Genomic DNA, 24,720 nt, shown 5'->3' with positions numbered 1-24,720 from the left:
ATGCTGAGAGAAGCGGGACCTCAACCAGCCCCCGCAGAACAGGAATGTTGACTGCCCATTCAACAAATAGGCAGTTGTATGTACTGCATAGCGCGTACAGCAGTGATTCCCAACCAATGTGCCGTGCCACGGGAAGTGATCCAATTTCACTTAATTGGTTCAAAAATGATTACTGGGTACAAATAATGTCTTTGTCTATGCCAGTGATGCACAGTGGTAAGAACAAACAAATGCTCCTCCACTAGATGGCAGGAGGCACACAATGAACCTGTGTATCCACCTGTTTCCTTTCATGCAACGTTTTAGTTTGGTGGTGTGATGTGAGATGTTCATGTTTTCTGCCTTTTATAAAGGTTGGGAAACACTTGTGTACAGCATACATAACTTGAGACAGTCAGTGGTCTGAGGACTAAAAGGCAATAAAAGGCATCATGAAAACAGTACAGTACAGTATATGATAATGACATTATGATCGTTTCATTGGTAAAAATTGTGCAGTTCATAATAAAAAAAAAACATCACAATCAGAGGTACAGTACAGTAAAACCTAACAAAGACAATGATCTCCTCTTATCACCTAAATCTAATAATCATCACATTGTAACAAATGAAACTATTTAAAGTCATTTAGAGGAAACATTTGTTTGAATATGCGCACATTCAGGCATTCGATGTAGTTTGACATGATATATTACCATGAATGCAAATAACGCACCTGTCGAGCATGAGATGAAGGCAGTACTGTATTGCATTATCTGTAAAAACACCAAATCGTGTGAATATATAAATCCCTTAGGCATCTCAAAAGCACCCCCTCACCCACAACCTATTCGGTGTTCATCGGGTTGGTGTGCAGCCTTCAAGAACGCACATTGTGACTATTCACTACACTTCCAGTCAATGTGGCTTCATGCTTGTGTATCATTACAGCTGCGATGATTAATCGATGACTGATCTGATTAATTATCCAATTAATCGACTATTTTGGTTTTCGATTAATCTTTTTTTTGTCATTTAAAAATGTAAATACCCTCTGGTTTTAGCCTTTCAAATGTTTTGTAATTTCCTTAGTCATCCATGAAAGCAGACCTATTAGGCAAACCAAGATATTCACACACATCAGCTTTGAATTTGGAAAAAACATTTTTGCCTCTTTTCCGATGTGTTGCAGACAAAACCACTAATTGTTTGTGTTTGGTTCATCTTGATTTAGCCTAACCGATTACTCGATTGATCAAAGCAGCAACCTACGATGAAGAAAATAATGGTTAGTTGCAGCCCTAGTACCATGTAAACAAGTTATGGAATTAGTCTGAATATGTATTTCATTATGTCAGTATATAATTTCCAGGGGATTATAGTGTAGCTCGTACAAAGGGCTGGCGGAGGGTAAGAGCAGAGGACTGGCCATTCAACTTACAAATCTTCCGAAATGTTTTCCAGGATGCGTCGCCCACTGTGTGCTCTCACACAAACATATTAGCTGCCCGAGCAATCTCCTTAGAAAAAACAGTTCGATCCATTTCTTTTTTCTTTTAGTTAAACATAATTTTATCTTTTAGAAAACAGAACAGTGGTAACAGTCTTGTAAACATGAATATTTTTTCCATACTTGAGTTTCCAGACCTGGAAATGTATTAAATCAAATTCCATACTGTTCCATACTTGCGTAGGAACCCTGTTCAGTAAAGGCAAACGCTCAGGGTGCCACAAAATTTAAAAAAAAAAAAAGCTTCAATATAATTATATTAAAACTAGTTATTACTATTTACTCTTAAAATGGATAAGCTCACATTGAACAACGTAAAGCATTGCACATTTAATATTACTACAAATGATAAGTCTTTTTGTGCATAGTTTTGCATTATATTAGGTTTTGTATATATTATTTAGTTTTGTATATACTTATTGCATAGTGTAAATGTAGCTCATGTATTTGAGTTGTGTGCAAACTGTGTGATCATTTAAACAGTTTGAAGTTGGCTACTGGATTCATCATTTATGACCATTACTGACTTATTTACAGGACTTGTATTTCAGATTTTTTTTTGTATTTGTAATTTGTTAAGCATTTTAACTGGTTAACACATTGTCTCATAAAACAGTAAAAACACTATTCGATTTCTTGTGTAAGCGTCAGTAAATTGCTGATGCTGCGGGGCGCCACATTGGCTACGGCGGGCTGTGCAGCTAAGGTAGACGTATAAGATGTAACTCTTTGTGTGGAAAACGCTTCATGAGACCAAACTTTGTTTCCAATGACCTCACAATAGAAGGGCAATCGATTCAACTGTGGAACTATGTTAAAAAGAATTGAAGGCACTGTTCCAGTTACCTTACTCGAAATGAATATGTACACACAATGTATGACATACCAACACATCTGGCATGATTGTATGCATGAGAGTGTTCCAATTAGTTAATCGTATGTACCTGTACTTGAAAGCTCGTGTGTAGGGATGCTTGTCACAGACAACACAAAAGCAAAGACTGTCAGTATAAAAGGTCAAATGTACTATGTACAGTAAAATAGAGAAAAAAATAAGTGCCTTCAAGCCTATCAAGTAAAGAAATTGTTTTAAAAACTAAAAAAAAAAAAAAAAAAAAAACTTGATACGTACTGTTTACTGTAAGTGCCACTGCAGTACCAACTGTGACCAGCACATAGTGCTGTTGAGTCTCCACTAGCAGCTCCATTGTTCACTGTCAGCTGCGGATTGATAAAAACGCTTCAAAGTCAACTGAATTAAATGTCAAAGCAACTTAAAAATAAATACATTTTCTCTGAACAAACAACTTTAAAACTATTTACCAGGAACCACCCCTTTAAATGATCAGTTTGTCAAAACCAGTAGTGAAAAGGTAAATGTCATTTATCAAAACTACCATAAAACAAAAGCTTACCCACTGCTTCCAAGTACTGTTTGTCAGCGAAAGAGGAAATTGTACTGCAAAATATGTATGTTTGAGAGACTATGTTTTCGTGTGAGAGATAAAACAAGTACTGCGTTTGGTGGGATCAGTGGGTGTGCTGTCGCCTTGGTCAGACGGCGCCTCCTTCAGGAATGGACTGAATGAGGAGCGCACGGTGCGACCCCGCAGAGGCTGTTGCACACGGAAGTTGTTCACCATGCTCTTCTGGATCTCCTCCTCAGCAGAGGTGAACAGAAGGCTCCTGAAGACAGCCAGCTTGAAGGAAGCAAGTCACAAAAGCTTAAAGTTAGCAGTTTAGTCACACAAACACTCTGCTCGAGGGCCAGTGTGCACAAAAAGACATACCTGGTCGTGGCTAACTTCTATGTGCTGCTTCATAACGATCCAGGTGACAGACTCTGTCAGGGGAGGGGTTGTAAGAGAGCCATGGTATGTCCAGTAATCATCAGTGTTGGCGGGTAACAGACAGCCAGCGTCAAATTTAGTAAACTCTACCACACTGCCCTGCAGTCAAACACAGAGCAGATAACATATTGACTCTTTCATACATAAGCTGGTGCTTTTTTGTACATTTTCTTTCATTAAAAATTGACTATTGCAATGCCAATCACACAGCACCATACAATATCTATATTATACAATCAAACAAGTCAATCAAGTTGGACGCAATGCAGTCCGTGACCGTGGGTGACTTCCACGTTCTAGTTTCTGGAGAAAGACAAAATTATTTTTTTTTAAATTATGTTTTAAGTATCAGTTAAAGGGATAGTTTGGATTTTTTGACATGAATTTGTATGACATCCTATTCAGCAGTGACTTCCACCCCACTTCGTCCCGTGAGCCGAGCTCCGATCGGATTTCGGTGATGAGGAACGTACCGGATAAATGCGAGAGTCTCACGTCGCATCCGCGCATGTGCACACTGTGGAACACACACACAACAAAGGACGCGCAATGATATGACAGGAGAGAAAGTAACGCTGAGTGATTGTGAGGTCTGTTTTTTCCAAGAAGGCATTTTTGTGATGCAAATGTATTATTACTCTTTTGAACGCATATTGTTTTGACAAGCCAAACTCTTTCCTTAAGTGGCCCCACCAACTAACTGGAACAACTACTACTTTTTTTTAGCTGAGTTTGACTTGTGGGGCATATTTGTAAAGAAAATCTTTGTTGACCTTTTAACTTTTCCACTTCAGCAGCAGGTTAGAGCGTTGCAGGCACTGTAATATAAGTATAATGAGCATAGCAAATGCGCTTGTTCTGCGTATTTGTGTATTACTGAAGGCATTATTCAACAGCCACATCTGATTATTCAACTAAATAAATAGAAAATTAAGGGTCACTGCTTAGTAATTAGGAGCGTGGAACCTATATACAATATAAGTTGTCAAGTGTTAAAAGATTTAAACACTTTAACAATATCCATTCAAAGATCAGTCAAAAAATAAAAACATTTGAACATATTCTATTACTGGACTGGAAACCTTTTCACGTTATCCAAAAAAAGCAAAAACTTTGTGTGTATGTGCGTAACAGCAGACTGACCTTGTGTCGGATTGCAGGCAGAGCATCTACCAGTTTCTGTAGGCCATCGTGTCTCTTCCCCACCTACACAGGAGTAGACATGTTTAGCAATGGGCAATACTTGCAAGACTTCCATCCAGCCATTTTCTATGACGCGTATCCTAATAAGGCTCACGGGGGTATGCTGGAGCCTATCCCAGCTGACTTCGGGCAAGAGGCAGTGTACACCCTGGACTGGTTGCCAGCCAATCGCAGACTTGCAAGACTTGTTTTAGTTACAATGCATGTAATAAACCAGCAGACAATACAGGCCCCAAGTTTGCTGCCTAAAGTTCAATACAGAGGTCAGATGTTTGTTGTAGTTAGTCACCAGTTGCGTTCATGTCTTTGTAAGGGGGTAATCTTACAAATTCATCAGGGGGTGAAATAATTATTTCCCCCAATGTATGCACGTGTGATTGTTACCTTAAGAAAGACTCCAATAACAGCGAGCCCATTGTCCTCCATCACTGCCTCCTCAAACAGGCTGTACTTGTCCGAGTTCCAGTGGACCAGGTGAAGCTGAGAACATACGTGGTACACAAGTCAAACATTAGCTGCCACGCAAGTGTGAAACAACAAACTCCAAACATTGCGTTGCATGAGACCCACTCAATCATCATTTCTTGAAAATGTTTTTTTTCTTCTAGTTGCGCTATGTTAAAGCATTTTTTTTAATGATAGTTGATATAAAATAAGTTGTAAGCCTCGCTTTACCTTACTAATGATTAGTGATCACATAATTGGGACGACACATGCACGAAAAAACTATACAGAACAAGGACTTAAAGTTGTCAGACGGGACTGCAACTTCATCTGTGAGAATACGATCACACAGTCAGCTTAGTTGTGGAAACGGGACGTAAATACATTCCCAGCATCAGCAATTAGGGCTTGGTGGAAGACATATAGAGAGAATGGGTAAAATATGCACCCATAAAAGAAGACTCCTCAACACATACTTGGTGTACCAGTTATGCAACTAGCAGAGAAGACTACAGTACATTGTAATGTAGACAAAACATAGGATTATGGGTCACGGACCGAACTTGTCCACATTCACATGGCATGACACGTTTATTTCCTCAGTGATTAACATGCTACATTAACTGTGAAAGCTGCATAGCAGTGAAAGTTTTTTTTTTTTTTTTCTGACAAAAAGCTGCCTGGTGAGACACTGATGGCAGCAGTGAGCGTGAAAAGAACAGTAAAGTAATGAGCTGAATGACACTTAAACTGAGGTAGAAGGAACTGAGATGTTCACTGACAGTTCACATTGTTAAGTGCTCCATTTCTACTGCCCACAGAGTAGCACTTTGATCCAATCTCGGTAATAACTCTTGTGCAGACCAAGCTTCATACAACTCTTTCAAGTACAACTATGTGAGTAAAAAAATAAAATAAAAAAATCAATGGAATCGATTTTTATTTTCTTCATGGATGTTTGAGCAGTCGAATCAGTAAGTCAGAAGTCAGAAACCTCTTTATCGTCACACTTTATTTCATACATTTGCACATCCTGTGAAGTAGTCAGTACCTCATCTCATTTAAGCGTGTCTAAAGATATACCAGCATTTCCCATTCATTCATTTGTGGTAGCCCGCCACAAATACATGCGGAGCGCCACAGATAGGTTTGTCGCTACCTGTTAAGATTTTTTCTTGTTTATGCACGTTTTGCAGAGACTCTTATTCTGAAACCTTTTATTTTCAAAGTGTCACTTCCGCATACGGTTTTGCTGATGCTACGCTTATGCAAATCCATGATCTTTTTATTTATACTGCTTTCTATTGGTGCAGAAGTCTTTGCTGATGTGAGTTTTTTCTTTAAGAGATATATTTGAAGCATTAGTGGCTTCTCTTATCAGACTCAGAATAAGCTTTATTGTACCAAAGGCAAATTCACCTTGGGCTAAAGTACAATGCGCCTGCAAACATAATAAATACACAATAAATAACTTGATGTTCTGATATCATTATAGTTGGAATGACTGCTGTCTTTGTTTAGTCAATAGTGTCTGACTGCTAAACAAATGAGCTACTATTGCTAACCTGCACTTGCTGATTTAAGGGTACAGTTTAATTGATACTTACTGTATTCCAAGTACATATGCTGCCATGGAATTTCCCTTCATTTCCGTTAAACTTCCCTCCAAGTGCAAACGCTGGCAGGTATTTGTCACAAATCATGCTTGCCACGCAGGTATCATGTTCAATATCGTTTTTAAGGTGAACGTAATACAATTTACAAACTTTCTCACCTGACCAAATAAATGTTTCCAGGCAAATCAATACACTGGTATTTATATCTAATCACAAATAAAACAGCAGTGTACAATGTGCAATTGTAGCATACCTCTGCAGGAAATAACCTCCTGTCCACGGTGTGCTCCGACCCCCAAGCATTGCACTCACCCCAGTGGAAGTGGAACTGACACAGCCTAAATTTGTCTTGCAAGGGCCCCCCTTTCAGTGCTGTGGCAACATTTGATAGGATATACATTGGTTAACTTTTATACTTAGGATATGGCAGTCCTAACATAAGACCTCTGCTACACCAAACGTCTTCAAACATTTAATTATATTAAATGTATAATATCCATCCATTCATTTTCGATCAGCTTCTATCCTCACTAGTGTCGCAGGTATGCTGGAGTCTATGTCAGCTGACTTCTGGCGAAAGGCAGAGTACACCCTGGACTGGTTGCCAGCCAATCACAGGGCATATATAGACCAACAACCATTGACAGTCACATTCACACCTATGGGCAATTTAATGTGGGAGGAAGCCGGAGTACCCGGAGAAAACCCACGCACGCAGGGGGAGAGAACATGCAAACTCCACACACAGATGTCCCTACAGACATTTGAACCCGAATGCTAACCTCGGCCACCGTGCAGCCCTAAATATATAATAATTATGAAATATATGGTAAAATCATAGTCTTATCACATAATTAAATATATAGTAAATTATATTCTCAATACATAGGGTAGTTAAATAAAAAATATTTAATATAACTAAATGTAATATTTAATATAATTAAATATTATAAACATTTGCACAACCTACAAAACTAAATCGGAAATTATATTTCTACAAAGACAGGATTCATTTTGACAGACCCCATCAAAAAGGTAATTTGTTGTAGTTGTAGTGTACAACTGTACTGCTGCATTCTGAGGGCTGTTTCTAATATTATGATCCTCATATAACTAAATGAGGAGAAGAAAATGAGGTAAACTGCTGTCAGTACGATGTAGTCATCTCATTAGATTGTGCAAGTGGTCTTAATATTGTGGTTTGATCAATATATAATGTTTTAGTCCGGTACATAATAAAAGACTCTAGCATGTGACATAAACAAAGAATCATGTATTTCTGTTCAACAAATGAGCACATTCAACATGAAGTTATCCAAGAAAAAGTCTATACGTTGCAGTGGTCAGGAGTAGCAGTCACATGACAGTCACCAGATCCACATGGTGGTTTTATCTGCGGCTCTCAGTGTAACATTGATTACAAAACTTCTGCGACAGAGGGCTCTTTAAGAGGGGCTGAGGAAAAAAAAGAGCATCCTATGTGCATGACTGAAACTTTGACACTTTCGATTGTGTTGGGAATCAGAGAAAATGTGGCTTGGCAAAAGGCCATTTTATGAGTTTCAAGCATTTTGGCGAGTAAGATGTTCTTGTCTTTATTTCAGACGTCTAATCTTGCTTGGATTTGAGTTTTGGCAGTGAAACCATAAGGTAATGTCATAGCTGACCCCCCCTTACATTGAAATCACATAAACACAAATGTACTTGACGGAAGAGCACTTACTGGACCTATCTGTAGTGTCATCATATTCAACCAGGAAGGAGTAACCATTGTTCCAGATTTGCTGGCAAGTCGCTGGGTCATAGACAGTGACCAAAGGTTTCAGCTGAGCATCAAAGACACTCTTGCGCACAACGATATCAATCGGAGACTGGCGATCACCTCCTGGAACCGCAAGGGGTCCTTGCCACATGGGGTGCACTGGATAAGGATAGGAGGTTTAGAAAAAAGGCAGAGAAAGGCAAAAAGAAGTTAATCAGTTGTCCTATAAATGCATGGGGGGGAAAAACGACGACAGGTGTTTATTAAAGCGAATGTCAAACACAAAATGAAGAACAAACCTACTTTTCATGTTGTATTCAGCTGCTTCCTGCATTGTGAAACAGTCCATTTTGAATTTTTAAAAAATCCAAGTATGCTACTTTGAAAAATGACACTGACAAAGATAAGACACCACTCTTGAGCTGCCTGAAAGACCTGAATGTGAAAGTAGAGGCTGACTATTTCGACTTCCTTCTAGTCCTACTTTTCACCCTTAAAGGAAATGACTAAACAACAGAGAAGTGGGCCGGCTGTACAGAAAGTGACCTACGGAATGTCCTGGCACTCCCCCAGCACCCCTCCACAGGGAGCGAATCAGACCAGGACCTCTGGCTGGTCGAAAAGCCTGCTGAGGCCAAAGTCCGTCAAAGGACCTGACTTCTAATTACATGAAACTCTGCTTTCTACTGAGTACCTCATCTGTTGAAATCCATAGAAAACAAGTTAAAAAGCTCAGAAGGAAGTATATGTCTTACTGTCCTCACCATGACAGAGTAAGCATCAAAAGAGGAGACAATCATACAAGTGTAACTGCCAAGGTTTCAGAAACAACAGTTTGTCCTCATCCACAATTATCCAGCACATGACTTATGGTTTCCGCTGGGAACAGGTCTGACTGGGAGATGACCTTCATCTCCTTAAGCCTTTCTCGACTACTCCTGTGGTAGTTGGCTGCCTAATTCTGTTATTGCAACGGTGCAAATTAAATGCTTGCAAAGCCTTTCCTGCCCATTCAGCTGGTGGTTGTCTGGTGGGAGTCCGTTCTTGTCTGCATCACAGAATCGTCCTTATTGAAAAACCCCAAACACTGAATACATTGTTCCTAACTTAGTTGGAACAGTATGAACTCCAGAACACAGCAAAAGACACATTTTTTGTCAACCAAAAAATATACGAACAGCGCCACCAGCTGGCATATGTTACCAATAGTCACGAAACACTCATGATGTTGTTGCAGTAGGCTATACAGTCATTGATAGCTAACGTGAGTAGCTAAACTTTGCTATCCTCAGCATGCATGTGTTACACGCGGCGTACTTTAAGTACTCAAAGCAGGAGGACGGCGAGATATAATGCTTGCAGCACATTCACATTTTTCGGAGAACCAATTGCAGACAGTCCATTTAAAAAACTGGAAGTTAAAAGTTAACTGGGCAAGACTCTTGCTTGGAGTATTGAAAGACATGTTTTTGTAAATCACTACATCAAATGATATGTAAATGCATATCCATTTTGAAATAAGGGCTGTTATTTTATTGGAAAATAACATACTGTTAAAAGCCCATAGCTTTTGCATGTTTTTTTTGTTTCATGGTTCACTGAGCGGTCCTTGAACGCACCACAGTTGTGTGCTCTGAGTCAAGGTGAGAATTTCACATAACTTCTGCCACAAATGCTGACGCTGTGTGTGAATGCATAAAGGTGAGCTTTGACGTTTTTGTGTCTGTGTTGAGCGTTAGTGTTCGTATTTTGTTCAGTGTCAGGTTAATTCATGCTAGCACACTGCCTGCCACCCACTTCAAACAACGATGTGATAATCTTTTCGCTGGGAAACAAACTCCAGGCTCGTACCAATGGTGACTCTGTATTTATTTTCTGGTTTTAATTTGATGATGTTCCTTTTTTGTCAGACTTTTGTTCGGTGCAGTCAGACAGAATGTAACGCGAAGCGCTTTCATTGTGAAGGCCGGAAGTGTATTGTTGGTAGTCATCTTTCCTTCATGTTAAGCTTTCATGACTTCAATCCCATGTTATTGGCAAGCTAAAAGGCTGCTGACAGGGCCTTTTTGTGAGAACACAGTTGGACTCGTGCAGTGTATTAATAACATAACAAGATGCGCGCCGTGCTGTACAGTAACTGAGAAATGCACGAACAACGAGGCAAAAATTTGGCAGAAATGTTCAAGGTTAACCAAAACTCACACTAACCAGGATGTATGCTAACCGAGGTTCCATTGTATGTTCAAGAAAATGTCTAAAGGTGTAATCAATTATAGATAAATAGAATGTACATCACTCGTTGCATGAGGCTGGGGGGAAAAAAAAACACTTTTGGACCATTATGAGCTCTTGTACAGTTGTAACAAAGAACGTGCAAATAGGCTCCAAACTAAAAGCAGTTCATCCTTGAGGGCACTACCCCAGTGACAAGCCCTTATACCACTTTCAGTAAATGACAAACCCAGGCTGTACCATTTATGCTATACTCTTAGCAATCATTAGCCAGAAGGAACACGTTCAAGGGAGGTGCAGTATGCATGATTTCTCCATGACTCACAAGTCTTCAATATGGGTGTGCATACAGTACATGCTTAAGGTTGGCTTTATATAACAGGAAAATCCAGTTCCCGGTACTGTATTGGGTGTGGTGAAAAACTGGCTATCCCACTCAGAGCAGTTTGCATAGTTCGCCTCCTGAGCGCTTAACATTGCGCACAGGACATTTGAATGTTGCAGCCTGTCGGTGGCTGTCAATGTAGACCATGTGATGGTGGAGAAATTGTGACGTAACAATAACTTGTGCAGATTTAGGTTCGAATCTCCCCTTGGGCATCTCTGTACATGTTGGGTTAATTGGAGACTCTTAATTGTCCATATAGGTAGGAATGCGAGTGTGATTGGCTGGCCAGGGTGTAGCAAGCCTCTCGCCCAAAGTCAGCTGACCCTAGCATAGAAAATGAATGAATAAACTGATAGGAGATTAAACATGTTAGGAGTATGGACTGTTCTCCTATATGTAGATTACAGTAGTATCAATACTTGCATCTTCATGCACGTTTTCCGGTCAACAATACTGCTAAATGACATCCTGCAGTTTAAAGCACACATATTTTAGCTTTATTGTGCATGTACTTACTTCGCGACAGCACATATCTGCTGGAGCACGCCGTCAGATTACAACCGCGGACTGGGGTCAGCCGCTGACTCCTCCCTGTGTGTCTGAAGAGCTGGCGGTGAAGCTGAGAAGCCAGAGGTCGAATTACTGATGACAATGTCACCATCGTTGTTCAACTCAGAGCTTTTTTTCGGGGAAAATCTAAAGGTTAGCTCAACTAGCTAAAAGTTAGCTGTCAGTCAGAGACGAAGCTCTACTGCTTCGGTGTCTCTAACTGCTTCCGTCAATGTGTTGGAGGCGGGGGAAGTCCAGCGTCTGCCTTTACACGCGGCCAAAAATACTGAGGGGAAAAAGGGAAAGCGTTAATGTACAGCTAGAGCGTCATTTTGTCCCGAATCCATTGGAAAAAAACAAACAGAAGACTCGATGACACACACACAGGACCCCAGACTTGTGTTTGTCCACAAGCAGAAGGGGGAGGGACTGTGGTGTTGACCAATCAGTGTCGACCACTGAGGGGCGTCAGTGTCATCAACAATGATGGCTCAACATCACATTCTTTAAAATCCTTTTATACACAAATTTATTTATAGAACTCTATACGCTCGCTGTGCATAAATAGTACACTCCACTGTACAACATTAGCGCTTACTGACATCCAACACATCAGCTGTTAAACTACAAGTATTATTCACTGTTGAATAATTGTAGAAAACTGTACTCATTCAACAGAGGTGTAAAGAGTATAAAATTGTACTCAAGTAAAAACACTTACTTTGCTGAAATGTATTCAAGTACAAGTACAGCTCGAAATGTATACCCAAGGAAAAGTAAGAAAGTAACTAATTTAAAATGTGCCAGAGCAAAAAGCATTAGAGTCCTGTGTGCTGCAACAAAGGAAAATGTGGTCTCAATAAAGCAACGCCTTTCTAATTTAAAGTGAAAAATAAACCATAATTCCTGCAGCATTTACCCTATCATTCACGACTGTTACTAGTTTCATTTCCCCCCTTTTATTTCTATTTGTTCTACTCAATAACCTGATTTAAATGTAGCAAAGCACAATATTTACAAGACATACTAAAATTTAAAAAAAATAAACAAAATATTCACAGTAATGTAACTTACCACCTGTGTCATTTAACATTGTGATTAATTGGGTTTTTGTTTTATTTACCTACATAAGTGGGATTGCAAAATTTTTGACAGAATTTGGAACAGATTGGTGAGCAATATTTGAGCGAAATAGGCCTTTTGAGTACATAAAATCAGTTTCAGCACCTGGAGTTCAGCTCATGCAAGATGAGAGCAGAAACAAAAGTGTTGCCTTTATATTTTTGTTGAGTGTACTTCATGATTGACAAATACACAAAGATCTGGAGGCCTTATGGGTTGTATCTTTATGACTGCAGCCCTACACATTAGCTCTACAGAAGGGTAGCACACAATCCACTCTGTGCTGCAGGGTGGAGGTGAAGCTAGTGAGTTCCATGTTGAAGTTCTGGTCAAATGTATCATTTAAACATTACAGGGCAACAAAATGTTTTGGTTTGAACAGTATTTATGTAAATTGACAAAGCACACATCTCCCCGACTTGAGTAGCATGAGAAGAACAGCAAACACTGTAATACAAAAAAAGCACTTGTTTATACTCTGTCGATGCGTTTCAAAGATACTAGAACTGGACAATAACAAAACAGTTGGGTATTTTTCAAATGTTGACTATATTTACATATGACAAGAGCAGGGAAGTATGAAAGTATGAGTACAACTGGCTGTGGGAACGGTGCAAAACAACCTTGAGCAGTTAACTGTTCTTGGAAAAGTTATGTTTGTCTGTCTTCATACAAAATGGCAAATTTTCAAAGAGTTCTCAATGCTCCAGAAAACCAGTAGAGGTGTTAGTCCAAAGCAATGATGTCATCGTCGTCATCGTCAGTGGGAGCAGCTGCTGCACCCAACAGATCTGTCCGTGGGCGCTTGGTGGAAGTCTCGCCCGTTTCCACGTCTGAATGCTTCCTCTTGGTGCTGCTTGTGACTGCTGCAGAGCTGGACGATGCCTCTGCATCCTCATCAGAGTCCACAAGCATAATATCATCGTCATCTACCGGGACTGAAAATTTGGCAGACAAGAATATTAAAATGCTAAAGAGAAAGGTGGTCTAAGTATGGAATGCAGGGTATCTGCAAAACATTAGGTAGCAAGTGATTTAAAGACTCTATGGTGTGTGTGTGTGTGTGTGTGTGTGTGTGTATATATATATATATTTTTTTTTTACATTGTAGGGGAGCATAATCGATGGCGGACAGGAAGTGATTTTGAGGGTTATGGCCAACAGTACCCCATGTGATGATTGTTATGATTATGTCATTATTATTGTGCCTGTAATAAAGCTGGTTGTTCGAGTCTGGTGTTTCGGTGGTGGTATCACAGAGTTTCTTCAGCAGGTGATTTAAGTGATGAGCTCATTCCCTCAAACTGAAGGTGTTGATCATTAAAATCACCTGCTTTAGTGACCGACTGGAAAGAAAACCTGCAGTGTCTCTGCCCTCCATGGCAAGAGTTTGACACCTCTGGTATGGTAGTTTAGTTTTTAGTTCATTTAGCCATTTTCATGCTTGAAAATGGGCAAAAAATACGTACAATTTGCTTAAATATGCATATTTTCTGACAATAACATGCAGTAGTCAACCACACAACAACAATAATTTATAAACCAATTAATGTTTGAAAAACCACGACAGAGTTAGGGAGGTATGGTCAAACCGCAATGTAGAGAGGGATGACAGTAAATGTAAATTCATTACACTGAACCTTATACAAATCTAACCAGCAGTGCCAGCATTTGCAGTTTACAGCAGTGTTTGTCAACGTTTGAGGCAAGGCACATATTTTACATTAGGAAAAACTACCAGGGCGCAATGACTTAAAGTGCTGTATGGAGGTTAATTAGGTACCTTCTGCCATCTAGTGGAAGAGCATTTAATTGTTCTGGCTGTCACTAGATGAACAAAGACAATACAGGTATTTGTAGGAAATAACGTGCGTGTCACAGTTGAGAATCACCGGTTTCGTGAAACCTGCAACACTTTCACTGAGATACCACTATAGCTCAGCTACCATTTTTTTGGGGAAAATTTGTAATATCCTACAAGGGAGGGGGACTCAATTGGCAGAAATACTTTATGTATGCCTTTGCTCGCTACCATACAGGGGCTCTGTAAAGAGGGGAAAAGTTAGGACAATTTTACAATATTTTTCGTTTCAAATATAGTCATAAAATCCTTTGTTGTTTTGGCAGTCAAAGTTAAATCCACATTGACCAAAAAGTTAACATCCATATTAACCAAGCATCCCCCCCATATCTGCATGAAATGGTTTGGTCCAGAGTGCTTAGTAGCAGCCAGTACACTACTGCTGTGACAAGTTAATAAATCTTTAGTGTGTTAGTTTGCTGTAAAATTCTTGAACAATGTGTTTCCAGTTTATTCATATTACCCCTAAACATGTATCCAAATAAATTCAGGTTTGAGTCAAACAGCATAAAAGTAGCAAGTAGCTTTTAAGGGTCAGTTAAGTCCTTGAGATGTACTGACCACAGCTGCTCAGGGGGGACCAGTATGATTCCCCCCCATTTAGCATTAGGCTTCCCTCCAGCAATGAGTCTCAATATCCATATTTTTGCACACAAAAGGTATGAGAACATGCAATCCACTGATCCCAAGGCACGTCCTTGTAGACTATACTAGTGATTTCCATCGGCAATATGACCTTTCTGGAACACTCCTGCATCATACACACAGTTGTGTCTGAGACATGCAAAAAAGAAAGGCTTCCAAATGCTGACCTTTAGAGGAGGTGGACGGTTGGGCAGAGTCCTTGTTGCCATTGGTGATGCTGTTTACCTCTTCGTTGTTACTCTGGGGAGGTGGTGCTTTGTCTGGAGCTTCACCAATTACTTCAAATTCAACATCTCTCTCTAATTCTTCACTGCCGTGGAAGACCCATAAAAATATTTAGTGTCATTTATGGAGGGGCCGTAAAAAAAAATGGAAAAAAAAGTGAGGTGACATACGTGTGCAGGACATTAATGAGGAGCGTGTAGTCTTGGAGGAAGTCATCAGCCTGTAGTCGACTGCCGTTTCGGATCCCAAAGTCAGAAAGGAACTTGCTGTTGTTGCCTTTTAAGTGAGACAACGAGCGATTAGCGTAAATGTGAATGCAGGAATTGTTTGTTTGTTTGAATCATGCAATTCAAACAGCTCTGAATAGAAAAGCAAATATTCAAACACAAGTTGATCATTAGTTATAATCATTTGGGACAACATTATGTTGGTTTAGAGTGCCCTTGTAGTTGCGTCCCCTTGAGTTTGATGGTCATTCTCCTTTACCTTCTGTCTCTCCGTCCTCTGAGGAGATGAGGATGGTCCCTTTTCCATCTTCTATCTGAACATCTGGAGCTACCATCCCAAACCTCTCCTTTAGGATCTGGATAGATTGTACACAAGAAATCTAATTTTAAAAAGCATGATAAATAAGAGCACAGCACATATCATCCTGTTTGGTGAATTTGCCAACTATTACCGTAAGCAGATGAATAGGATGGGATAAAGTGTATTGTTCATCCTGGCCATTAATATTTCCTCATCACAGAAATCTGTGAAAACTTTTTTTTTTTTTTTTTTTTACAGTTTGATGTAAATTTTTGGATACATTGCTAATACAGCCAAAAATTAAATTTGAAGACAGATTAGTCGATATAAATCCAAACAGCTAAACCGGTCCGGGACAAACTGTATACTTTCCGACCAAGTGAATCCCACCAAATTTACATAATGACACATAATGTTAATGTTGATCTAACGATCAGTAAGATTAGTTGAGCTCATTTGCATAAATGTTACTACCTTGGCGATCAACTCTTTCGTGGTCAAAAACGTTATGATTTATAAATCATGTCACCTTGTCCTGCAGAGAGAGGACCGTTGTTTTGTGGACATTGACTTTGACGGTGACTTCAGGCTTGCTGGCACACACATAACAGTTGGCCCCGGGTGGGTCTAGGACACATGGAACTAGTAGCTTCTTCCTGAGGTTAGGACACTTGTTGAGGAAGATCTGGAGATGAGACAAACATCAAAGATCAGTCCCATTGTTGATGAACAAACACCAAGAGGGATGTGGTGAACCACCTTCATATTATATTATTTTTCATGCTCTAAATAAATGCCAAGTGATTACAACAGCCACATCACCCTGATAGAAAGCCGTGTCACCTTTTTCAATTTCTCGAACTTAACACAGAATTTAAAAAGCTACCCAAGCTGTAAATCCAATGGCAAAAAGGAAGTAGAGAACATACAAACCCTTTATTTTTAAAATCACAGATATTAAAATTTGCTGATTTAGTAAATTTTCAAACTGCTAAAATAATGCATAAAGTTAACAATAACTTGTTACCCAAAAATGTCATACAGTATTTCTCTTTAAAAGAGGAGAAATATGATCTTAGAGGAAAATGAAACTGAAAACACTTACATCTGCGAGAACGCTGAAAACCCACAATCAATATGCCCAATTAAATTATGAAACGGATTAAGTAAGGAACTCAATGTACCGAGATGAGCATATTCAAAAAACAATACAAGCCGTTGATGTTTGCTAAATATAAGGCAGAAGAGGCTTGATTATTATACTTATTGTTCCGTCATGCTTGTTTTTATTTATTATTATACTGATTACTACATGGAAATATATTACATGTAATGCAGGAAGTGAATTGAAATGTACTGCACAAAATGTGGAATAGATGGGGGATAGGATTAAATAAGCTTTGCTTCTTCCTACTCCTTTTGGACATGTGGAACTGTGAAAGGATTCATGAGATGTATTCCAATGTAACCTTCATGCATGTGCAAATAAAATTAAACCAAAACCAAACCAAACAAAGTTGAAATGTCTTTTGCTTGGTGTTAAAGTGATCAACTCACCGTGCGGCAGGATTCCAGTTCCCCTGCCAGAATCTTGAGGCCCTCCAGTACAATGAGTCCAGCGATGACAGCATTGGTTGTGGCAATAGCTGGGATAATGTTGCCTGCCATGGCTGATAAAACAAATCCAGATAAACATTTTCCTGCCAATAACTGACAACTTTTAAAAATGGTAGCATAACCAACAAGCTTACATTTGACATCAAAGCGACTCTTCATGTTCATGCTGAAGATGTGCATCCTTAGGTTTGCAGCTGCAGTAACAAAGTCCATGGCAGGAGCATCATCCTGACAAGGCAAGCAAAAGCTATTCTAACATGAGTCAGTCACAACACAGCAAGCACAATGGATTAGGGTGGCTCAATACAGTGGACCTACAGTACAGTCATACCCGAATATTCTGGGAGTGCAATGGTGCCTCGGTTAACGCCCGCCCTGGTTAGCACGTTTTTTGGTTACCAACCAAAATTGTAGCAAAAATTTTGCCTTGGCTTGCGTTCACCCGCTTCTTTCGTGTCAAACATACCATCTTGGACCACGCGCACAAGACAATACACGTGGTCGCACAACGCATTGTGGGCTGTGGGTGCCATTTTAGAACATTTGCGTAAGAGTTGTCGAGAGAGATACACGACAAACACATGGACCACACAAAAGAGAAAGGCGGTGGACCGTACAGAGACAAGGGTGTAAGACCTCAGAACTTTACAGCTTAACCCATTCAATCCTAGCTATTTTTCAAAAGACAACCCCTTCAGTACTGGCTGTTTTAGAACATTTTGACTGCATTTTCAAGGAACACAGAATAGTGTGTTCTATGGCTGTATTGTATAATCATGGAACCTACCAAAAGAAAGCTTGGACTCATTTTTCCATCAGAAAAAAAAAAAGTTTATTTCTACCTTTTTAGATTTAATTTAAATTTAATGTAAAGCGACTAAAGAGTGTGGATTAATTTAAACCAGATTATTTTAAACCATTTAAACCAGATTATAGTCCTGGTTTTATTTATGCCCTGAACGCGAAACCGGACAAAAATGATCAATGTCCACATAAGTATGTAAATAGACAAGATTGTGTTTCATTTCCACAAAACTACACATTCCCTTCCACAATCACTTTCGTATTTGGTTTCGGAATGCGTTACCTTGTCCCAAACAAGTTCTGCACCGTCTCCTTTCTCATCCAACAGTGAGTGAAGAGTATCCACACTTTCCTGGAAAAGTTTACAGTAGCCCCAAACACCAAGAACCTGCTGGTCTTTTAAACCTGAACCTGATGAATCTTCCTGAGGACATGCTAAAACAAACAATAGCCAAAGTCAGTCAAACACATTTTGACGATGAATATTAACAGAGCCAAAAAAACAAACAAAAAAAAAAAACCACACACAATAATGAATAAAAATCATAATTACATTAATAATAATTAAGGGTGTCCTGATGCAATTTTTTCACTTCCAATGCAATACCGATATTGCAGCCTTGAATATCATCCGATACTGATATCAGTACAAATCAAAAAAACTTTTATTACTTATTTTGTAGTGTGGAACGTTAGAAAAGGATTGATGAGTAATATAACTGTAATAAACACAGAAAAGTCAGCAACAGTATGTATGACAAAAACTGACCCATTTACTTCTTTAGGCATTTGGGGTATAGTTTTATCCCAAGTGTAGTGGCAGATACAGGTAGGCCTAATATAGAGCTGTCTGGGGTGCTCAATGAAGGGTTTAAACTAGAGCTGTCCAAGTTAACGCATTAATAAAGCCTTTCCCGAGTTTCCTGTGTAACGCTGCTTCAAATACGATAATTTTGGATGCATTGAACATCCCCGGTTCTGTACCACCACAGGAAACTGGTGCATGCCAAGTGTTGCACACAGCTGCAACGTCTTTTTCGGAATTTCACGAAAAATACACACTGCTGGATAAACGTGCTGGGGCCGAGTCTTGAATCGACTGTTTGTGGCCTGTCAAAAATAGTGCGTTAATGGCGGTAAGTAATATTATATAACTATATTTTTTTCATTAATTACAAGGGGTGTCCTGAGATCTTGCGAGACTAAAATGTGACGAGATTTCTCGTTTGGAGAAGAGAACAGAACAGCCAAAAGCCAATCAGACTGTGAACTACTGGCAGAGCTATTATGAATAATACAATAATATGGAAGTGGCAGTGTGCAAGGCATTATTGGAAGCACACATTAAGTGCTTTAGGCATACTTTAAACCCCGCAATCTACCCTACCCTGGTGTTCGCATCATCAGCGAGTGACATGCGGCTGTCGCTCTAAATTCATTCTGGCCTGAACACATCAACAGCAGTGCAGTTCCAACACCATATATGTACTGCCGACTCCCAAACACGTCTCTAGTCAGCTCGTCCTGGGACACTCGTTCACAGTGCGGTGCATTTACAGACACTCCGGAAAATCACAATGTCTTTATTATGCGTGTATGTGTGGAAAAACAGCAAAGGGGTATTCTTATCTTTCATACACGTAACTTGCGCACTGCTGAAGGACAATGCATTTGAGTAAGCTCGAAAATCCCATAAAATGCATCTGCATTTGAAACATGTGAATTCAACGTAAGTTACATGGTGTCTTTGAATGCAGCCCTTCATGGCTCATAACACGGTTAATGAGTGATTCAAATCTGCTGCTAATAATAAAATAACTATTGTTAGGCAAATTGATTTTGAGACGTGTGCTATCTTTTAGCTTGATGTAGATGTATGTATGTGTGTATATATATGTGTGTATATATATATATATACACACACACACACACACACAGTATAATCCTGTCCTGTCATTTATCTTTCTTTCAATAAAATACAGCAAAAAGTTTTAATTAATAATAATTAATTTGATTAATGTTTGATTAAATTAAAATGTCATTCGACAACCCTAATAATACTACTACATGTGGTGATTGCGTTACTTCCCAAAGGCCAACAAATGGTAAATGATAGTTATTAGTTACCACTGACAGTACTGTTTAGGATGTGTCACAATAACAAACATACCAGTGTTCTCCAGCTGCTGCCAGTCGAGTGGTGTAGGAGCCTTCCTCTTTTTCCACAGCTTATCCATAGCTAATAGATACATGATGTCATCTTTGAAAAGCTGTAAAACACAGATGGCTGTTGGCACTTCACTTACGTTGCATCACAATATCTCAAAAGCATAACGTCCCCATAAAAGCCACCCAATAACATGCAGATGGTAACAGCCATATAACATATTGTCCGGGCATAAATTAAATATATTGTGCACCTAACATGGCTGACAAACAACTTCAACAAGTCTGACTGGTCTGGTACCTTATTGAAGAGTTTGATAGGGTCGTATTTGTTAGTACGGGCCCATTGCTTAGTAGAGACACGCTTGATGCCCCCGTCCTTTTCTGCAGCCGTGGCACGGGCTGCTGTTTCTTCAGGTTTCCCTGTATTAAAGAACACACACTTTTCACAAAGTGTTTTTCCTGTGTAAGATATTAAACGCTGTACAAAAATGACTCTCCTTGGTGCATTTTGCAAACGCAAGAAAAGGAAAAAGCTCACATGCAGCCTCTGGGTCTGCCGTGTCGGGTGATACATCTTGATCCGCATCCTCTTCTCCAAATAACTGGCTGAAATAGAAGATGGGAAATGGGCTTCATTTGTGTAGAACCTTTCTGCATTTGCAATAACTTTAAAACGTAGAATAGAACAAAGTTTATATTTCAATGATACTCACTTGAAGAGATACTTTGCCCAGACAATGCAGTGAATGGGCTCCGACGGCGTGTTTCTGATAGTGCATCCTGGGAAGGTCTTCTGTGCAGGTTTAGGCTGGCACTCGTAGCACTCCGTCATTCCCTGAGGGAGTCCAGTAGAAGAAAGAAAACAATGTGAAACAATACACTGGAGGCGGGATCCTCTAAACTTGCTAAAAGGGATTGGATTTGACAGTCAGTCAACAGTTTTAGTCAGGATCTAAGTTCAGTACCTTCTTGATGACAGTGACCTGTCCGAGGTATCCTGCTGTGCCACTCTCTATGAGAGGGATATCGGCTGCCAAACACATCCTGTTCACATGGTTACGGGCCGCTGAGGATACAAAACCAAACATAAAACGCTTCAATTTTAGTGTTTTTATTAGAGAGACAAAAAAGGTCAATGACGTCAGATGCACATACCTCTGTTATCCAGAGCGTTCATCACAAGTATGAAACTTTTAAAGAACTCCACATTGTAGTCAGGACTGTTGGGGGGAAAATATGTATTAATGACTTGTACATACAGTGTTACTGTAATTGATGAGAAAGAATAAATTACTTCATGATGCTGTCGTGGTATGCGGTGATATTTGCAGAGGGGCAGAACTGCAAGGCACTCTCTATAGCCACCTGGAATAAATACATACCGCAAAAACCAAAACTGAAGCAGCTCTGTGCTGTTAGAGAAGATCTAGATCTGGTCTAACTTGGACCAGCAACTCTGTCTTAAAATGTGCCAATGTGAGCATACCTGTGCTTTAGACTTGCCAACATGCTTCTTCTGAAAGAGGAACTGGCGATTCAGATTGCTGACATCAATTGTGTCCAAGTCAATCTGCAAAATGAATGATTGCATTTTGTCTTAAATCCCGCGTCAACATGTCATCGAGGTTTAGATTTGGGCTTTGCTGGTGGTGAGGATTTGCCTTAAGCTCAAATCTCCTAATACAAAGCAGGTTCAGCATCAGTTATTAAATCATCTAAATCTGTTCACAACGTTTATGATTACGTTGGTAATATACACACATTACAACGCAGGGAAATAGATCGTATCTATTCAGCCATAGAGCTGTAACGCCCCCATTCACTGCATGCAAACGTGTCTAATTAGGTGAGATGTACAAGTGCCTCTCCTGCATATTGGATTCATTGCTTAAAAATTCAAACGCTGGGGAATGGTCTTCACTCAGTGGTTCGTATACGGACACGTGCCCTTTTAAAGTCACCTCTGAAGCCATCTATCGTTGCGTCTAGATCCACCCTCGCGGGATAACTAAAATGCTAAACCGTGTACACATTAACAGACTACAGTACAGGCCAACCGGTTTTATTGGAAGACAAGTAAAATGTTTAATGGCGCCAAAATAAGAGTTTTTGGCGCTCAGTGCGTGCGTGTTTCTCACGAGTGTTATTGTTCTTACATATCATCAGTACACAAAACAAATGTGTGACATAACCATCATAAAACGTGAGTTGAGTTCAGGAGTTCTAAACCGGGAACTAGTTTTAGCCCGTCACCTAACACTAGCTCACCGGCACATCGCCGCACAAAGACCTAGCATCATAGCAAGTCGAAGCTCAAGCCTGATAACCAGTTTTAGCACAAAGACCTAGCATGAGAGCAAGCTAGTCGGCTCTACCACAAAGACTCGATAGCTCGTCCTAGCACAACGACCTAGCATGATAGAAAGCTAACCGGATGCAGCACAAATACATTGCACGATAGCCTGATAGCCCTTGCGCTTTCTGAGATGCACACCGACCTAGCATGATAGCCGGCTAGTTAGGGAGGGAAACAAGCGTAAGTGGTACGAACCACTTCAATGTTTTTGAATCCAGTGAGGACGAGGTTCTTGAGCAGCTCACAGCCGATCCCTCCGGCTCCCACCACCAACACCTTGCAGGTTGAGAGGGAGTCCGCCAGCTCCTTTCGGAGAGCACCCACAAGTTGGACCATGTTGATAATGGGTAAAATCAGAGCCACAGCCTATAGCACCGGAATGCTAGTGATTTAGCTTTGTCTTCCACCACAGGAGGACTGACGCCCCGCCTCTGAAGTGGTTCACGTCTTCCTCGGCATGATTATTTTCTCGTTCTGACCCGACAGCGCCATTACTTGCAATGGAGCAGAACGTGTACTGTCATGATTTTGCACTTGTTTAGAATCCCCAGAAAATAAACCATCAATTTTTTCTCCTTTAAATATTAATTAATTTATTTATTATTTTATTTGTGAATAAGCTATCTATAAAGTGTAATAACTGTACAGTCGTCCCTTGTTCATCCCGGTAAATTGGTTCCAGACCCGACCACGTTAAGTAGGAGTCAATATTAATAAATTGAATATTTTTGTAGTTACAGCATACAAAAAAACCTGTTTATGACTTTCTAAATAATTTTTTAACCATTATTAGAGCCCTATAGACATAAACCTTTAGAACTCCTTTACACTCCTATTGTTATTTGTTTACAACACATTGCTCAACTGTAATGCGCAGGCTACAGGATCACTGCAGGGACACAAGAAATGGCTGCCGCTAGCATAGCAAGCTACCGAGCTAACTAGTTAGGCTCTCCACATTACTTATCAAACTGAGGAGGGAAGAAGGACAAAGTAAGAATCCAAAAGCTTACCACTTCCACACGAAATGGGAGGGGAACAATGTCGTGTCAGACATGCCATGGCTGACTACATGCAGTGTGAAGGTAATCTAATCTAATGTCATTTAACATGCTGTGCGCATGCTGACTGGTTGGATATATTTGGATATTAGAACAAACGTCACAGTAACACATCTGATACTGGCTTAGGTCATTTCCTTGTATAAAGACTTGGTGCAATGCAATGGCCATATGCCCTACTTAAAAGTAGCCAAACATGAAACATAAGTTGTCCTGTAGTAACCTCCGATGGAGTTACTGGCATTCCTATGTGCGTCTGTGTAAACAATGGCACAGCAATGGTCACGCTGTATATCTTTCAATTACTTTATTAGCCTAGCTCATGTGAATGCCTTAAAACATTTCCAAACTACTGAAAATCATTTGAAAGGATTTTTGAAAGTAGTTCACGGTGTGTAATGAGTGATTCAAAGAGAGTGGATGATCATAAACCACTCCACTTGTTACGGAAGAATTGGGCAGATTATTGTATTGTACCGTACTGTACTCTTTCATACACTAAATGAAAATGAAATCATGTTTGTTTTCATTTGTTTCAGTTAAACGTTACTGTCTCCACAATACATATAAGCAGGCATTTTTCTAGGACCTGAACGCAACAACAGCTGACCGGAAGGTCATTGGCTCGTCCAGAGGTGGGCGATACTATAAATTTGTGTATCGAGCCGATCCCAAGCACTGTAAGTACCGGACCACTATCACCGATACTGACACACGAGTTCTTTTACTTGAAAACGTTCAAGATCGTTGAATGATTTTTCCCTTTGATTTGTTGATCGTTATTACAATCACAAAGAAA

At 39.8% G+C, this 24,720-nt stretch overlaps 2 protein-coding genes across 4 annotated transcripts in view; both read right to left on the bottom strand.

Moving 5' to 3' along the window:
• Positions 1-1,539: 1,539 nt before the first annotated feature.
• ca5a (carbonic anhydrase Va) lies at positions 1,540-11,935 on the bottom strand. Of its 2 annotated transcripts, XM_054777340.1 has the most exons (8): positions 11,501-11,636; positions 8,668-11,308; positions 8,326-8,523; positions 6,856-6,974; positions 4,927-5,022; positions 4,483-4,545; positions 3,280-3,438; positions 1,540-3,189 (listed from the first exon to the last, which is right to left on the bottom strand). In XM_054777340.1, the coding sequence occupies exons 2-8, from the start codon at positions 8,711-8,713 to the stop codon at positions 2,974-2,976; spliced, it is 897 nt and encodes a 298-aa protein (XP_054633315.1). In that variant the 5' UTR covers positions 8,714-11,308; positions 11,501-11,636; the 3' UTR covers positions 1,540-2,973. The 2 variants fall into 2 exon arrangements, with proteins under 2 accessions (XP_054633315.1, XP_054633314.1); XM_054777339.1 differs by lacking the exon at positions 8,668-11,308 and having other exon boundaries at positions 11,501-11,935.
• Positions 11,936-12,831: 896 nt separating this feature from the next.
• The window catches only part of uba2 (ubiquitin-like modifier activating enzyme 2), a 32,781-nt gene continuing 20,892 nt past the window's right edge, over positions 12,832-24,720 (bottom strand). Inside the window, exons 1-17 of one of the 2 annotated variants that reach the window (XM_054776365.1) lie at positions 23,056-23,315; positions 21,991-22,074; positions 21,799-21,869; positions 21,660-21,724; positions 21,470-21,570; positions 21,218-21,339; positions 21,043-21,110; positions 20,803-20,924; positions 20,506-20,605; positions 18,619-18,770; positions 17,666-17,759; positions 17,472-17,584; positions 16,444-16,599; positions 15,873-15,969; positions 15,557-15,662; positions 15,329-15,471; positions 12,839-13,593 (exon numbers count right to left, since the gene is read on the bottom strand). In XM_054776365.1, coding sequence (XP_054632340.1) covers positions 13,382-13,593; positions 15,329-15,471; positions 15,557-15,662; positions 15,873-15,969; positions 16,444-16,599; positions 17,472-17,584; positions 17,666-17,759; positions 18,619-18,770; positions 20,506-20,605; positions 20,803-20,924; positions 21,043-21,110; positions 21,218-21,339; positions 21,470-21,570; positions 21,660-21,724; positions 21,799-21,869; positions 21,991-22,074; positions 23,056-23,196 — 1,947 coding nt within the window. In that variant the 5' untranslated portion in view covers positions 23,197-23,315 and the 3' untranslated portion in view covers positions 12,839-13,381. Of the gene's footprint in view, positions 13,594-15,328; positions 15,472-15,556; positions 15,663-15,872; positions 15,970-16,443; positions 16,600-17,471; positions 17,585-17,665; positions 17,760-18,618; positions 18,771-20,505; positions 20,606-20,802; positions 20,925-21,042; positions 21,111-21,217; positions 21,340-21,469; positions 21,571-21,659; positions 21,725-21,798; positions 21,870-21,990; positions 22,075-23,055; positions 23,316-24,720 lie in introns of those variants that run through there. The other variant, XM_054776366.1, reaches the window with a different exon arrangement.

The sequence above is a fragment of the Dunckerocampus dactyliophorus genome, chromosome 5 (genome assembly GCF_027744805.1).
Source record: "Dunckerocampus dactyliophorus isolate RoL2022-P2 chromosome 5, RoL_Ddac_1.1, whole genome shotgun sequence".
Taxonomy (NCBI): domain Eukaryota; kingdom Metazoa; phylum Chordata; class Actinopteri; order Syngnathiformes; family Syngnathidae; genus Dunckerocampus; species Dunckerocampus dactyliophorus.
This window is presented reverse-complemented; position numbering and strand designations above follow the sequence as displayed.